This window comes from Dipodomys ordii, unplaced genomic scaffold, assembly GCF_000151885.1.
Source record: "Dipodomys ordii isolate 6190 unplaced genomic scaffold, Dord_2.0 Scaffold65, whole genome shotgun sequence".
NCBI classification, from domain to species: domain Eukaryota; kingdom Metazoa; phylum Chordata; class Mammalia; order Rodentia; family Heteromyidae; genus Dipodomys; species Dipodomys ordii.
In genome coordinates, this window is record NW_012267281.1 from 3,668,593 (window position 1) to 3,686,144 (window position 17,552).

The 17,552-nt window shown below is 40.9% G+C and overlaps 1 protein-coding gene across 1 annotated transcript in view; it reads right to left on the reverse strand.

Annotated features, from left to right (window-relative positions):
* The window catches only part of LOC105990508, a 71,078-nt gene extending 55,529 nt beyond the window's left edge, over nt 1–15,549 (reverse strand). Inside the window, exons 1-4 of the mRNA XM_013022953.1 lie at nt 15,406–15,549; nt 13,975–14,175; nt 7,914–8,018; nt 4,063–4,239 (exon numbers count right to left, since the gene is read on the reverse strand). Of these exons, the coding sequence (XP_012878407.1) occupies nt 4,063–4,239; nt 7,914–8,018; nt 13,975–14,175; nt 15,406–15,549 (627 nt within the window). The remainder of the gene's footprint in view (nt 1–4,062; nt 4,240–7,913; nt 8,019–13,974; nt 14,176–15,405) is intronic.
* Between the last annotated feature and the right edge of the window lie 2,003 nt (nt 15,550–17,552).

Consider the following 17,552-nt stretch of genomic DNA (forward strand, 5'->3'; position numbering starts at 1 on the left):
AAAGCCAGCCTGGGCAGGAAAGTCTGTGAGACTCTTATCTCCAATAAACCACCAGAAAACCAGAAGTGGTGCTGTGGCTCAAGTGGTAGAGTGCTAGCCGTGAGCTGAAGAGCTGAGGGACAGCGCCCAGACTCAGATTCAAGACCCACAACCGACAAAAAAAAAAAAAGAAGAAGAAGAAGAAGAAAATCTTTAAAAAAATAAAGAACTGAAGATAATAAGTTCTTTAATTAATCAAACTGGAGGTCTGTAGATATGGACAGTGGTTGATCAGATCTTGGGGGATCTACTTTGCCTCCTGAGAAATCAAGGCCCAGTTTCTCTCTCCTGGGGAATCTGGGAAGAACATCAAGTTCTAGAAATGTTCTTACATGAAACAAGATTACTTGACTTCATCCTTACAGTGAATGTCGTGGCTAGGATTCCTAGTGACTCTCTCATATCATGGCCACCAAATTGGGCTAGGATCCTCTACCAACACTCCAATAAAGCAGTTCTGCAGAGAGCCAGGGCCGGGAGCCCTGGGCTCACAGGCCTGAACTCGATGGGTTTTATAATGTTAGAAGAAACAGGTGAACTGGAGCTGGGAAGATGGCTCAGTGGTAAGAGTGCTTGCCTTGCATGCATGAGGTCCTGGGTTCAATTCCTCAGCATCATATAAGCAAAAAAAAGCCACAAGTGGAGCTGTGGCTCAAGTGGTAAAGTGCTAACCTTGAGCTGAAGAGCTGAGGGACAGTGCCCAGGCCCAAAGTTCAGGCCCCACAACTTGACCAACCGACAAAAAAAAAAAAAAAAAAAAGGAACAGGTGAACTGCAAATTCCTCCAAATGGATTTCCTCCCTTGGAAAATGAAGCCAGTGAGACTCTGGGAATGAGTAAGTGTTCCCTTTAAGGATTGCTACTGATGAGAAACACAGGAATGGCCCACAAGCCCAGACAGCTTATGGGCTGGAGCTCCAGAGAAAAATGTCAACAATGTACCAGAGACAGATCTTTCCTTATGAGCAACCTCCTGAGTAAACTAGGAAGTAAACATTTCAACAGACGGAAGGCTTGTTACATTAATTTTTTGTAGGCCAATTAACTGTTGAGGAATGTGAACCCAAAAAAGAGACATTCCTTTTAGAATATTGATCTGTGGCTCTTCTGGCAATAATGAGAGCTATTGCTTTTACAGATCAAGACAATTAAAGCTCAGCACCATGCAAAGGTTCTGGTCTTCTGAAGAAGCAGAAAAGAAGCTATCAACTCACTTAAAGGGACTATATGCTGTTTATGGAACTAATGTAAGGGGTCGGGCTTCCTGTAGTGTGTGCCTGTAACCCAAATCATTGGAGGAGACAGAAGTAGAAGGATGAAGGCGCCAGGCTAGCCACAGGTCCAAGCTCAAGACTCTATGTAAAAAATAAAACACAGCAAAAGGAGCTGAGGGAATAGCTTACATGGTAGAGCTTCAAACCCAAGTTCTCACCAAAAAACTAGGAGCCAACTAAAAGGCCTTCCTTGGAACACTCATAAAACATTTCTGTCCTTCTACCAGGCGGGATTCCTTCATATGTTTAAATATGACATGAGTTTATATGTTCATGCAGTTCATGCAATTTAGTTCCAAACCAAAGCTTACAAATCAAAGCACAAGGAAAAGTTAATTTTAAAATGAGTCAATAAACAAAGGAGTCAGTGATTTGAGAGGAAAAAACCAGTATAAGTGTATACTAACTTTTCAAGTAGGATAATTGCATTTGGGGGTTTATCCAGAATAAACAATTTGAGACTGGAATCCTATCATTGAGCAATTAAGACAAAATGAATCAGAGACCTACATATAAGAGTTAAAATGACAAAACTCTTAAGAGAAAAATTCTCATGGCCTTGAATTGGTTGCATAATTTTCAGATATATCACCAGGCACATAATAAGTGGACTTCAGCAAAATGAAAAATATATTTTTTTCTCTTCAAAATAATGATTAAGAACAATGAAACGACAGACTAGAAAAATATTTTAGATCATATTCACATAAAAAAGTCCATAATAACTCACACACCTGAAATAGAAGAAGGCAGATATACGTGTGTGAGAGAGAAAAAAAGAGAGAGAGAGGAAGAGACAGACAGAGACAGAGACAGAGAAATATAACTTGCATTTCTCTGGAAAGGAATTTTTCTTTTTTTTTTATTTTATTTGTGAACATACTGTACAGAGGGGTTACAATTACATGGGCAGGATAATGCGTACATTTCTTGCCAAGCATTGCAGCCTCCTCCTTTTGTTTACCCTTCACATCCCTTCCCAGCCTCCCCCCTCCCCCCAATCCCAATCCTTCTCCTTCCTCCCCCCCCCCCCCCCCCCGCACCGATGTTGTAAAGCTCATTTTGGACATGACAACTTGTACTTCTCATTGTTGCAACAGGTCCACCTGTATCCTTAAACAACTGGTTTTTCCCCATCTCCTCCTCAAGTTATACTGACATCAAATATAGTGAAAGCAGGGGTTATACTGTGGGGGAGGGACATACAAAGCAACAAAGAGATAATCTTATAAATGCGTTAGAAACACAGGCATGAAAGAAAAAAAAACATTAAAATACATATCTAAGGGTTCATTTTCCTGACATCATATTATCTGACCTTTTCCGCTTGACTCATACATATACTAGATATTGCAAATAAGGGAAACCATGGGACCTATGTTTCTTTGGGCCTGGCTTACTTCACTTAATATAATTTTTTCCAAGTCTTTCCATTTCCTAACAAATGGGGCAATGTCTTTCTTTCTGATGGCGGCATAGAATTCCATTGTGTATATATACCACATTTTCTTGATCCATTCATCTACTGAGGGGCATCTGGATTGGTTGGAAAGGAATTTTTCAAAGGTGCGAGACTGAGGTTTTGAATCCAAGGGACTGTGCTTGCTGAACAAACGTCTATCACTTGAACAACATCCTCAGCCCTTTTTGGTTTTATTATTTTTCAAATTTAGGTCTTGCTTTTTGCCTGATCTGGCCTGGGCTTCTGTCTTCCCAGTAACACTTCCTGCATAGCTGAGAGTACAGGTGTATATCACCACACTCAACTTTTTATTGGTTGAGGTGGAGTCACATGAACTTTTCTGCCTGTTTCTGCCTATTTCACCTTCCCACCTAGCGACCCTGACAGGCGTGAGCCACCACACCCAGCTCTGGAAAGGAATTTATTTCTGCCCTATGACCAGTTTTCTAAAGGTTCACTTGCCTTTCCACAAGGTTTCAAAGATGCTAAGCCAAAGGCAAATCAGGCAGAAACAAGCCAGGCGAGGCGGGTGGTCAGACTACAGATCAAGATGCCCACCATCTGTCAAAGCCTGTAACAATGTTTCTATACAGCCTCAAAAGAGTTTTCATGAGAGAAAAAAGAAAGGTAAAGAACATTTTCAAATGAAATGAATGCTTGCTGAACAGTGTTCTAGAGTGTTCCCAATAGTATGTGCATTTTTCCCAACCTTTGGAAATAGATAGGATTCTAACTTTGCCCCAGAAAGAGAAATAGAATTGTTAAAAAGGGGTTCACAACACGGTTTCCTGAAGGTTCTTCTATGGGCACCAGCCTGACTTCTGGTGCCGCTCATGTTCTAGCTGCCAGGACGCAACCCAGCCACCAAGTCATGGACACTATGCAGGAAAGGGCACCTCATGCTCCATTGTCCCACATTTACCCCTCAGTTAAAGGCAATCTACGTCAAGTGCCAGGTCCTTCGGGTAGGTAAGCCACAGTTCCTGAGGTGACACATCCTCTGTGTCACCTCTGGCTGCCTGCAGGATCCAACAAAACTTCCACCAAGAGCTTCATCACATGGCTTTTTGCTGGAGAAACCAGAGTTTGTACAAGGTTAGCTCTTAAGAACTGGAAGCAACAGCATACATACAGCCAACTCCACCATGCTGTGTGTGATGATGTACTGCCATGATACCAGTTGGTATTTATCATCCATCCTTCATGATTTATTTGCAAATGAAAACCAATCCCAAGCCTTCCTCCCTCACCGGTATGTGTTTATAAGCACAGACGTATCGCCACTACAGCTTCTCCATCCACATCGGTTGCAACAGTTCTGCTAGAATCATGACTAACCCCATAGGCAGGTCCTTGGGTGCCGCCAGCTGTACGGTAGAGTCTCCAATCAATAGAGTACAAGTTGAAGGCAAGTTCAGACTTGTTCATAACCTTTGAAGGAAAAGGGTTCTTTTCTAAATATTTCTACCAGGAAAGAAAGCAGAATACATAATTTGACACAAGCATTTCTTGCAAAAATATTCCACGTACCTTTTTATTTTTACCCAAGAATGTGAATAGCAGAAGTTAAGCTCTACTCCACGCAAGACTTTGACTACCACCACAGGGGACAGACTTAGTAATACTCTAAGACTCAAGATAGAGACAAGACTGCAACTTGCCACCACAGGGGACGGACTTCATAATACTCTAAGACTCAAGATAGAATGTGATGTCTGTTTTGCACATTACTTAGAACATTTTTAGGGCAGAGCAATCCATGATATTTTTAAGAAGGCTGAAAATGTCATAATGTTATATAACCAACCCAAGAATACAACCTACTACCTCTGCTCTTATCAAAAGATGAATCTTAGAATTTCAGGATGAGATAGTAAATTGGTTTTTACTTTGAAACCATTTTCTAACTTCCTTTCTGGGCAAGGGACAGGACATTTGAATATGGTAAAAAAAAAATCTGAATCAGCACTGAAAACAATATCATCCCGAGAGATGCATTGTGATTGGACAAAACAATATCACCTGTTATGGCTAAAATTGCCTTATCTGATAAAGCAGAGTTCTGATGTTGAAAGGTGATTAAGGAAATGAGCAGCAAGCAGCCTGTTAAACATTAAGCATTTCTCGGAATGTGAGCACTGTGCTAGAGGTCACAGCATCATAGGAAATGACTGTTCTACCAAGCTCAAGGTCTTCGGCTCTAACACACACACACACACACACACACACACATACACGCACACACAAAGCACTAAAAGGTCTAAGTATCTAATCAATTTCCAGGACACTGAAAGAAGCCATAAGCAATGAGACAGCTAATTTCTATCCAGGCTCCCTTGGCAATGACTTCCAACATCATTTGCTTCAAAACTCATTGTCCTGACAACCTTCAAATTGGAACTCTTCTTTAACTATGGTCTTGTTATTTAAAAGTTTGCCCTTCCTCTTTCATAGAATTATCAAATGTCTCTGGCCTTCCTAATGTTATCTCATATTCCTAATTCATTTATTCATTTTGTACATATTTACTAAAGATATACTACATGCTGGGCACTCTTTTTTAATTTATTTATTTTTTATTGTATAGGTGATATACAGAGGAGTTACAGTTACCCAAGTAAGGTAATGAGTACAATTCTTTTCAAACAGTGTTATCCCCTCCCTTGTTTTCTCCCTCTTCCACCTCCCAATTCTTCTCCCCCCTCCAAATTATAAAGTTCATTGCCAACACAGTGTCTAGAGAGTATCCCTACTGCATTAGTTCACCCTCTGTTAACACCCTTCTGTGGTTCCCCTTCCCTTCCACAAATCATCTAAACTTATATACAAGATAAAAGGTACAGAAATCAAAGACAGTGGCCACAGAGAAAAAACGGGGGGGGGGGGAGAAATAACTGCAAATAACAGAAATAACTGCAAACGGTACACTAAACACACACACACACACACACACACCTCTTGTTTCCGTATCTTGGAGTTTGTTTCAATTAGCATCATTTTATATGATCGTATGTATATAGCTATTGAGCTATTGCATCCTCTGCTAGGATTATCCTAATCATATACTAATTATTAAAAATGAGGGAAATCATGGAAGCTATCTTTCTTTGGGTCTGACTTACTTCATTTAATATGGTGTTTTCCAAGTCTCCATTTCCTTATGAATAGGCACTGTCATTCTTTCTGATGGAGGCATAGAATTCATATATATATATATATATATATCACATTTTTGATACATTCATCTACTGAGAGCTGTCTGGGTTGATTCTATATCATCACTATGTTAAATAAAGCTGCAATGAACATAATTGTGCTGGTAGCTTTAGTGTTGCCTTATTTGTGGTCATTTGGGTAAATGGCTGGGCAAACTTTACCCTTGTGGAAGAATTAGTGACAAATAGGTTTGGTGTTTTCTTAAAAAAACCATAGGAACAAGAATTCATTTATATTCTGTTTTCTCCACTTCCAGTTCATGTTATATCTTTTTGTCTATAGCTTTCAAGCATTTCTACCCATACATCATCTAATTGCTCCTCTACAAATAATAATAATCAAGCCCATTCATTTCCTTTTCAAAAATTTCAATTGATTTCCATTTCAAAAATGTCAATCAAGCCAGGCATTAGTGGCTCATGCCTGTAGCTATCCAGAGGTTAAGATCTAAGGATCATAGTTCAAAGCCAGCCCAGGCAGGAAAGTCTGTGAAACTCTTATCTCCACGTAACTACCAGAAAACTGGAAGTGGTGCCATGGCTTAAAGTGGTAGAGCACTAGCCTCCAGCAAAAGAGCTCAGGCTCAGCACCTACACCCTTAGTTCAAGCCCTATGTCCAACAAAAATAAACTTTTTCAGTTAACCAGTAGAGCTGTTTCCAATCCTCTGTGTACAATATTCAAATTGCTTCTTAGTATTCTCACTACAATTTTATACTACTGTGATTTCTATATAATTTATCATGATGTTTATAATTGTATCGTTGATAACTGACCCTGATACCATTCTATTACCTGCTTGTTCTTTGATACCTTTCCTGTTTGATACCTTTCCTCCATTCAAATTCCCTCCTCTACCTCCTGCCCTTCCCAAATTATCCTGAAAGCCCAAATTTGTCTACAAAAATGTGCTGAATACCTCTAGAATTAATCACTTTTTAAATCAATTCTGTTATGGAATCAACATACAACAAAATGATGTATTTGCCTATTTTTGGCTTCCCCTCTTAGCTAGGACGACAGTCAACAATCACTTTGTCCAGCTTCCTTCCATTAGGATACTACCTTGCAGACTTAACTGCCTAGATTGGCCTGGAACCACAATCCTCGCAATCTCAGCTTCCCACCGAGCTGGGGTGACAGACGTATACCGTCAAACACCACTATCTGCCAAGAAGAGACCTTGTGAACTTTTCTGCCTGAGCTGGCCTCAAACCATGTTCCTCTGAATCTCAGCCTAAACTTGTAGTTCAGGTTCCAAGTATGAGTTACTGGCATCTAGTTTATATTTTAAGTATGCATTTCCTCTGTTTGTCCATGAAAGAAACGCTCATATTTCTGAACATTTAAGTACTTGCGCTCATTTTCCCACTCTGTGTTATATAGGTAATTTTTTATGAATAAGATTCTGTAGTATATGATCACTAACATTTGCTACTTGCAGTATGAATAAGAAGAAAGATGACACAAAGGGTACCATTCTGCCAGTTTTACCACTTGCATGGAAAATGATGACTTTGAAGATGAAAGGAATAGAAAATTAACTCCCAAGGACAGATTTCTCACTGTGTCTCCATTTAGTGCTGGACTGTAGGACTTGGGGGAGATATAAGTGGGATGAGGGTTGGATTTCTCCAGAAGTATAAGGCACTTTGTGTGGTGTGTGTGTGTGTGTGTGTGTGTGTGTGTGTGTGTGTGTGTGTGTGTGTGTTTATCAAATGGAACCCTGGACCAAGAAAACTGAGTTTAAGGCACAGATAATTTTCTGGAACATGGCTCTGCACCCTTGAGATTCCGTCCTACAGTTCAGCTCATGTGTCAAGTAGAAGAGCTAGGCCAGACATCACTGATCCCTGCAGAGAGCCTTAAATCCAAGCTTTAAGAATGATTTTCTCAAAGCTATACAACTTCCCTACAAAATACCAAGGCAAAGAGTATTTCTAGGTCATAATCCCTCGTTACCAATTCATTCGTATCTGCTGGTGTTCCAGGTGCTGAAAGATACGCTAGGGGCTTTACAATCTGCCACTGGTAGTAAACAGAAGAAAAATTCCATATAAAAATGATTCTATTCATTCCATGGACTCAGCAAATAGGAGAGAGCATCAACAAATGGGATTGCATCAAATAAAAAGCTTCTTCACTATGAAGTACATAGTTATTAGCCTACAGTCTGCCTACAGAAAGGGAGATGTTTGCTAGGAATACACCTGATAAAGATCGAATAACCAGAATATCCAAAGAGTTCAAATAACCAACCCCCAAAAAAATCAATAACCTATTAATAAATGAGTAAGGTTGCTAAACAGACACTTCTCATATGGAGAGGTACAAATGGCTAATAATTACATTTTTTAAATGCTCAACATCCCTGGTGATGAATGAAATGTTCAATTGAAACAATATTGAGATTCCATTTCAATCCACCAAGAATAGCCATAATCAAGAAGTCAAACAGCAAGAAATTCTGTTGAGGATGTGGGGGAAAGAGTCCCAATACACTATTATTGGTCATGTAAATTAGCACAGTTACTACAGAAGTGTGGAGATTGCTCAAAAAACTAAAAATAGAACTATTTTATGTTCCAGCAATATCATTCTTGTGTATTCATCTGAAAGATCACAAGATTAGGTAAAATAAAGGCACCTGCATACTCATGTTTCTTGCATCACAATACCTGGTTATGAAAACAGTTATGAGACGTTCCAGCTGACCAGTGAAGCAATAAAATGTGTGTGTGTGTGTGTGTGTGTGTGTGTGTGTGTGTGGATATATAGGTATCTGAATGTGTGTGTATAATTTTTCATCAGGGATCATAATATTATGTCATTTGTGGGTAAATGGATGGACCTGGAAAACATCATATTGAGTAAAGCACAGGCTCATATATGGGAGCTGGCCCTAAAATATAAACATGCATGAAACAGACACAGAGCCATACACACTGTATGATCAAAGGTATGACTAAGGTGTTTGGTGTGTACAGAGTAGATTCCTATGGCCTTTCAACATTAGTTTAACAAAATAAACATTAGGAAACTGAAACATGTCTTGCCTAAGGAGAGGACAGACTGGGGGAAGGGCAAGGATGAATGGAGAGAGAGAGGGTAGGTGGGTAGGTAGAGTCATAACACTCGGTGTACATGTGTGAAAGCAGGACAGAGGGGTGGGGGAGAAGAATGGATGTGCATTGTTGCTGGGCACCGGTGGCTCATGCTGTAATCCCAAGGCTGAGATATGGGGATTGCAGTTCGAAGCCAGCCCAGGCAGGAAAGACTGTGGGACCACCTAAAATCCAGAAGTGGAGATCAAATACTAGAGTCCTAGCCTTGAGAAAAAAAAAATCTCAGGGACAGAGCAGGTCCTCAGTTTAAGCCCCAAGACCAACAAAAACAACAACAACAAAAGATGCATTGTACACAAAAACCGACTATTAATTGAAACCTGTTTCTAAATAATAATAAAAATACAAAACTATAAACCTTCATTTGAAATTTCCCGATATACTATCACAAATATTGGTTTCTTTTCTTCTTGGATTTTTTTCATTGTGAAAATACCGTATAGAGGGGTTACAGTTACATGGGCAAGATAATGAGTACATTTTTTATCAAGCATTGTTGCCTCCTCCTTTGTTTCCCCTTCCCATCCCTTCCCATCTCCCACCCCCGCACCCTGGCCAAAGTTGTAAAGTTTGTTTTTTGACATAACGACTTGTACATCTCATTGTTGCAATGGGTCCACCTGTATCCATATTTAAACAATTTGTTTTTTTCCCTTCCCCTCCACAAATTATACCAACATCAAATACAGTGAAAGCAGGGGTTATACCATGGGGGAGGGACATACAAAGCAACAAAAAAAATCATCTTATAAATATGTTAGAAACAATCTCATGAAAGAAAAAATATTTGAATATTTATCTTGGGGTTCATTTCACCTAACATCGACTTATCTGACCTTTTCTGCTTGTCTCAGACATATACTAGTTATTGCAAATAAGGGAAACCATGGGACCTATGTTTCTTTGGGCCTGGCTTACTTTTTTTTCTTTTTTTTTTAAATAAAGAACTAAAGATCCAAGAAGGTGAGGCTGATTGAAAGAGAAATAAAGAATCTAACTGTATGCATTATGGAAAGGTCATGAGGAAATCCCTTAGTATGTACAAAGTAATATATGCCAATAATATATAGAAAAAGAAAATAAATAATGAGTACAACAAAGGTTCTGCTCCAATGTTTAACCTTCCTCCACATCCTATGAGCCATCTGCTGCATTACTAAAGGCTCAACTGACTAGGTGATGATTAATTAATCCTACTTTCCCCTAAGCAGAACAGCAACCAAATGTCTTCCAAATCAGAGCTATTTTCTTTCTTAGTACGGGATAAGTATTAAACACCAATATTTAATAGACATCCTCAGCTACAGATTATATAAACACCAGCAATGGTACCATATGCTTTTGTTTCCAAATTGGTTCTAATCTGAGTTTCACGTTAAAGGTCAAATCCCTCTTTAGTTTGAGTTCATGTGTAAATATTTGCACATAGACACGTTACAAGACTGGTATTCTTGCGGGGTTGTTTTCTTTACCCTTACGTTGTGGGCAGCTCTCCTGAGAGTGACCACAAGTTCCAAGACCTATAGCAGACAGACAGGACTGTCACCAAATGCAATGGGTGGCCCTCAGAGATATTTTCTGAGCATCACGTTATTACCATTTTTATTACTTTCAAGTTATACACGAAGATAGAGGAATTAAAGATCGCTTTTCATTTTCATCTACATCTATTCACTAGGTAGGGTCAAAGAGGTAGCCAGGGAAGCAGGCCTGGTAGTGCGTGCCTACAGTCCCAACCCTCAGAAGCAGAGGCTGGATTGTGAGTTCAAGGCTAGCCTGGGTTTAAAAAAACACAACAGCCACAAAAAGACAGTCAAAGTAAAAGGGGGAAGCAAGTATCTTAAACTGTATTGAAGACATGGAGCTACAACAGAATGGAGGGGGAAGGTAAGTGAACATAGTCATTACATTCAAGGTGCATTGTATAAAAGCTGAACTTTGTAATTTATGGGTAAGAACGGGAGGAGGGAAAGAAGGAGACGTAGGCCAAGATGCATTGTCCTCATCACCTGACTTCTGGAACTGTAATCCCTTAATACAGCTACTTAATAAAAAGTAAAGATCAAAAGAGTATCGAAAGAAAAACAACGTAGGAAATATTTATTGAGAAAAGAAAAGAAACACATTTTTCTCCAAGTTTCTTTCCTTGAGCTATATTCAATTTTTATTATGTTATTATGTCAGTAAAGAATTCTGGGCAACAAAAAAAGGAAGAAAAAAATTTAAACTTATTTATTTAGCACTTTCGTACTTTTTACCAAAAAAGAAAACTCTCAGATGAAAAAATGGATATACCCAAATTGACCAGGGAGATTAGGTCAAATGAATTAAAATATCAGTTTGTTGTCATTTGTTCTTGTCTAAATTAGATACAAAAGTGAAATCAGGAGCCTGGAAATCAAGGTTATGAAATGAAAAAGCCCTTGTCAGCCAGAAACTTTCCTCTTCCCCATTGTTTGAGGGCTGACATCACCGTCCTCATTGTCTCTGCTCTAATTGTGGCAGCCCGCAGTTTGTACAATATTATCCAAGCCTCCACAGACACACTGGAAAAGGGAATAACCATTTTTGATGATTTGTATCTAAACTCCAATCTTCCCATTTCCTCTGAGCAGTGGAAAAAAAATGTGAAAAGTGATTATGAATCTTGAGCATGCATGATACAAAGCCCTTGGCTTTGAAAAATGAAAGCACAAAATTCATAATGCTCTGTCGCAGCTCCCCGGATGTAATTACATAAAGGGACAGATTCTTCCTGCCAGCCCTTGTCTTTGGCACTAGTAGGAGAAAATGCTGTCAATGCCCTTCTCTCGGCCACTGCTTTTGTAAAATGGCTATTATCAACCAGTGATCGGGACAGCGTGGGTCACATTTGGGCAGCATTAACCTAGAAAGGATTAAACAGTCCCTACCTCTTAAGCAACCAGATTTGATCCTTGGTCGGATGCCGCCACCTGAATAGAGCTCTTGAGACAGTTTATCCAGGGGGTAATTGTTTTTATTGTAAATGAGTATCCATTTATGGATTATTGTGCACTATAAAAGTTTTATTTATGTGCAGACTAATTCTGCATTCTTGATGTGTAAGAAGGCAAATCAGCCGGCTCTCCTGTCCCCAGCAGTAGTTACAACAAAAGAACAGTAGGATGCTGAATGCCAGTCCTTCCTAGCTTGCCCTCCTGTGTTAAGACGATGCGGGTTTTCAGTGCAAAATTTTAATTAGGTTTAAAAAAAAAAGTTCTATTCTTAGTTTCCAAAGGACATGGTAGAATTTTTCACTACCATCCTTGGATTTTTGTTCTCTCAGCTCTGAAAATGGGAGTCGGTGTAAGAGGCTAGAAGCCCTTGTTTTGCACACTAGATAGATGAAAACAAGAGTTAGGTCATCATTCAGGGAGTTTAAGCAATGGCAGCCATCATATAGGTGATTTTAGTCCTTGCTAGTGACAGTGTTCAGCCTGAATGTTCTAGATAGATAACTCTACATTCCTCTTTGTCCATGTGGGTGAAGCTTTCGGGGAAATAGGAAGAAACTTTGCTCTTTTTTTTTCTTTTAATTAGACCTACCTGCCATTCAAATTGCTGCTCTTTACAGCAGCATATTCTATCCAAATTGAACCCAGGGACTCCACTAGCACCACGGTTATTAATTTTTCTTATGAAGAGTGAAACCACATGCTCCCACACCTGGCATCTTGGTTAATTTAATCAACATCACCACAGACCCTACTGAATGGGGCCTGGCAGAAGAAGGTCGTCCGTGGCAGGGCTGAGCCCTCCGGTACAACGACCCCATTATCATGTAAGTCTGGTGCAATAGAAACAGGGAGGACTTAGAACACAGAAAGACAGATGCACTACGACAGTCACAGAGACGTCAGGAAAGAGAAAGGAAGTGCAGAGGGAACATGTCAGCACCCAGGTAATTCAACATCTCTGCAGTCAGGGACATACAGGAAAGCAATTCTGTGTGCCTACTGTATAAAGCCACCAGCACAGGCCAGTGACAGCTCTCACAGAGTCTCCTAGACCTGAATAATAAATTTGTCTAAATTAATATATATCAGAAGGCAACTAACTATAAACCCAAAATATGTACAGTAGACTAACACTATTGTGTTAGTCTTTTGACAATGTCTACACAGTCAGTGACTGGTCATCTGGCTGGTCCTTTAAAAATGAGCCTGTCCAGGAGCAGGTGACTCACTCCTATGATCCTAGGTACTCAGGAGGCTAAGGTTCACTTTTCAAAGCCAGCCTGGGCAGGATAATCTATGAAACACTTATCTCTAAGCCAGAGCTGTGGCTCAGGTGGTAGAATACTAGGCTTCAGCAAAAAAGTTGCAGGACAATGCCCAAGCCCTGAGTTCAAGCCCCAGGACTGGCACTGAAAGAAAAAGTCAGTTTGGAAAAGAAATTGTGTAGTTTTTTAGTGGACTGCTATTTAGAGAAAAATGACAATGTTATAATTACATTTAATCTTGAAGAATATCACTTTATATACCTCCTATATTCTTATATTCCTCAGTCTTAGGGAGAGTTATTGCTAAATGATAAGAGTTACAGCAATATTCAACTTGATCCTCAATCCAGCTGGGTCTCTATTACACACACACACATACACACACAGAGACATACACACACACACACCATACATATATAAATGCATATGCACACTTACACACACCTATCACACTTGTCTGGTTCTGCTTTCAGATATTTGCTTCTTGAGTACAGAATTCTTAACAGTACTAACATCAAGGCTCATTTACTGTCTTCACCACCATCTCATTCTACCTCAGGTGGATCAGAGTCTATAGTTGAGTCAAAAGAATTATAAAAAAAATCATTATATGAACTTGCTCAGAAAACACTGGAAGATGGAGTGAATCTGCGTCAGAGTCCATCGGCAAACCCCTGTTGTGCTTGAGAAAATTCTGGCTGCTGGCCAGTGGCCCCTTGACCTTGGACTCCAGATCTTGGAAGCCTTCACCAGCATCTGGAAGTTTCTCAACACCCCATCTTTCTGCTTGAAGGGCACAGTTCTCAATACTCTCCTCCTACAAGGAAAAAAAAATCCTTGGCCTTCCTTTTCTGATCTATTTTTGTTTTATTTGCTGTAACATTTTACAATTCTTATTAAATCCTCTGCCACAAGCTTGGATACTTATAAATGATAAAACACAGATCTTGTGTGCATGGATCTATGAATGTAGCCTAATGTCCATAATACAAAATGAGAGGTCAGTACCCTACCGTAACTGCAAAGACCTACCAAAGTTGGGGGGGAAAAAAGGAAGAAATCGCTTCCATGGGTACAGGATGCTTGAAGGATTGACAGTGGAGACTAAAAACACTCCTGGGGGTTATATAACAAGGTAGCACAAGGCAGACATGTGGAGGGAGCAGAAATAGAGCAGGCCTGATGGGAAGAACTAAGTGGAGGCATGGGACAAGAGAGTGGAGAAGCACGGTTGGAATAAAACCACCATTCAAAGCTGCAGAATGACATTGAGAAGTAAGATGGAGCCTGTTTTTAAAAAGGGTAGATTTCTTGCATGTCTATTTTATCCAAGAAGACCAGATTGAGAAAGGAAAATGTTTATGTTTGTATATTCATGGGCATGTGTGTACACCTTTACTGAAAATGGCCAGAATAACAAAACGCTCTTGAGCGTTCTGTGCTGAGCTTGAGGAAGTCAGTGCCATCCATGCACATTTACCAATCAGCTGCTTTCAGCTCAGAGGAAGAGAAGAACAGCTAGGAAATGCCAAGGAGACCTACTTGATATCAAAGATTCCAATCACATGTGTGAGAATGATAAACCCGACTCACATTTCTGTAAAATTTCACTTCGGATTCATGTTTAGCTGCTCAGTCATGAGGATCCTGAGACACTGCTGATCACATACTGGAGGGAAGGGAGGAGGGGAGAAGCGATGTCTTTGTTGCCAGTGCCTTCTACATTCAGCACGGCCGCGTCACTTTTCCCCACTTTAAGTCTCAATCAGTTTGATTGATGCACAGAACTCCCCGGGGAGGAGGGAAAGGAGGCTTGAAGTGCCATATTTCAAATCAAAAGTGGTTTTCTACACATCATCTTAATTTCCAGCGATGGAGAAAGACCAAGAATTCTAAGTAGCCGAGAAAGGTTCAAGGTTAATTTGATTGGCAATATATGAAATGCCACTTACCTCAGGCCATTTCAAATTGCCCCTCATTCTCTCGACGATGAATGAAATGATTCTTTCCAAAGACAGGGGGATCAACTGATAATGGCTGCTATTACATATTCATACACCACTTTACATTCTGTAGCTGGCTTGGCAGGAATTCTTGCCAGTCTGTCTTCACAGATTCCCCTGTCAGCGGCCTGGGTGGACTCAACGTGGACACTTCTGTAGGGGACAGAGGAGCAGAGATGGGCTAGCATGTCCGAGTTGCCTACGAAAGACCACATCTCGGGCTCACGGGTAATCAAAGGCTCCACTCCGGCCCTGACTGTCCACCTGCCAGGGAGGTCCCGTGCAAAGACCCAGTACTCCTGGCGTAACTTTCAATTTTATCAATATGGAGAACATCACAGGGCTAGCCTGAGGTGACAAAAATCATTTTGTCCCTTAACGAAACATGACGATCCTCTGTGAAAGCTAATTTCCTCCTTCTAGAGAAAATAAGAAAGGTGGAGGTTTTAATTCCAAAAGAATTTGAAAATCATAGGAAGAATTTTTATGTGCTGTTGAGTTTCCCAGCTGTGATGCAGGAAGCGTGTTGCTTCCTGGAACGCGAGCCCAAAGACACTGAGGTTAAATCAATTCTACCAACATGTATTTGCTATCTCCTGTGCGCCAGGCACACGGCCGGCCAGCTTCATCTGTACGAACCAGGTTAGGTCGCACATCAAAGGCAGTGCCAAAGACACACTTCCCTGGGAACCCAGCCTGAGGGAAGTGGAACAGAAAATGTGGTAGTGAAGTGAACGCCATCTATCCCACCGGGCAAAAGAAACCTGAAGCTGGGGCTCACTCCAGCGCAGCTATCAGCTGCACTTTTTTTTATTGTATTTTGATTCTCTTTAAGTGGTTGTACAAAGGGGTTACAATCTAACATATCAGTCTAGGCGTCGTGATCAATATCGCTCTCTCATCCCTCTCTGCCATCCCTTCTAACCACATCATTCCGTTTCATTATTTTCAGCTAAGGTATCTTGCTCTTTCTCCCTCTCTTGCCTCTCCTCTCCCCTCTCTTCTTCCCACTCCTTCTGTGTCCCAGTCATTTAGTGACATGGCCAACTGCTGAATAGCTACATTTTAGTGTGTGTGTGTGTACGTGTGTGTGTGTGAGAGAGAGAGAGAGAGAGAGAGAGAGATTCACTGTCTTCCTTCAAGGTCAGTGATAGCCCTTACCTGATGACAGTGCCCAAAGTAATACACAACTGAGGTAAGCCTTGAGAAGTTGACCTATCCTAAGTTTCATGTCATTAAAAGCTGTGCCTATGCCAAAACTGATTAAGCCTGAGCTAACCCAGAGGTGTCCACAGACTTTCTCCACAGACCCAGAGTTTGGGCGGTGAACTCTCACCAAAGACATTCTGTTATTATTTCTGTCCATGTTCTCATGTTTTTGCTACTTAGGAGTTATCCAGGAGTTGATGTTATTAGTTAAGATGTATATTTTTTGGGCCACAGTCCTTTTCTCCCATGCAACCATGGTGTGTGTTCTCTTCTTCTTGGGTTCTGATACCTGTGCTGAGCTGAGATTAAAATTCTGGGTGATGGGAGTCAACAGGTACGAGATTAGCTGTGTCAACAGAAGTACAAATGCTGCATGATTCTACATCCATGGGATGTCTGAGAGGGGCAAACCTGCTGCTTCTCCAGAAGAATACCCCATGGTAGATGAGCATAGCAGATTTCACGGGCTCGGAGACTCAGCAGGAGAAGGCCCTGATGGTTTCTCCTGAGCTTTAGCTGTAATAGCTATAGCCAAAGCAAGGCAATCAGATTCCTAGAGGCACAGCATACGATAAGGAGAGAATCTCCATCACCAAATGGGGCCACCTGCTCGGAAGCATGAGGCTCAGTGGCTGGAGGAGATAGCTTTCTCCTGCTGATCAAGAAGTCTGAGATTTTGACTTTTTCCTGGACTCTTTCCTCAAGGACTTCCTTGAAGACCGTGCGTGCACAGACTCACACATCGGTATGGATGGGTGTTAGGTGCTCTAAGAAGGAAGCCACTGCCATCATCTTAGCCCTGTCAGCATCATCTCAGCCACGCTCAACATTGTCCCTGTGTGGGACTACTGAGGGGAAAGTATCCGCAGGCGGCACCATCCCGTGCAAGGTGACAGGAGCTGGTGTACCTCCTCCTACCCCTGCAAGCCCTGTGGCACACTCAGTTCCTGTGCCCATGAAGTTGCTAACAATGGCAGATGCC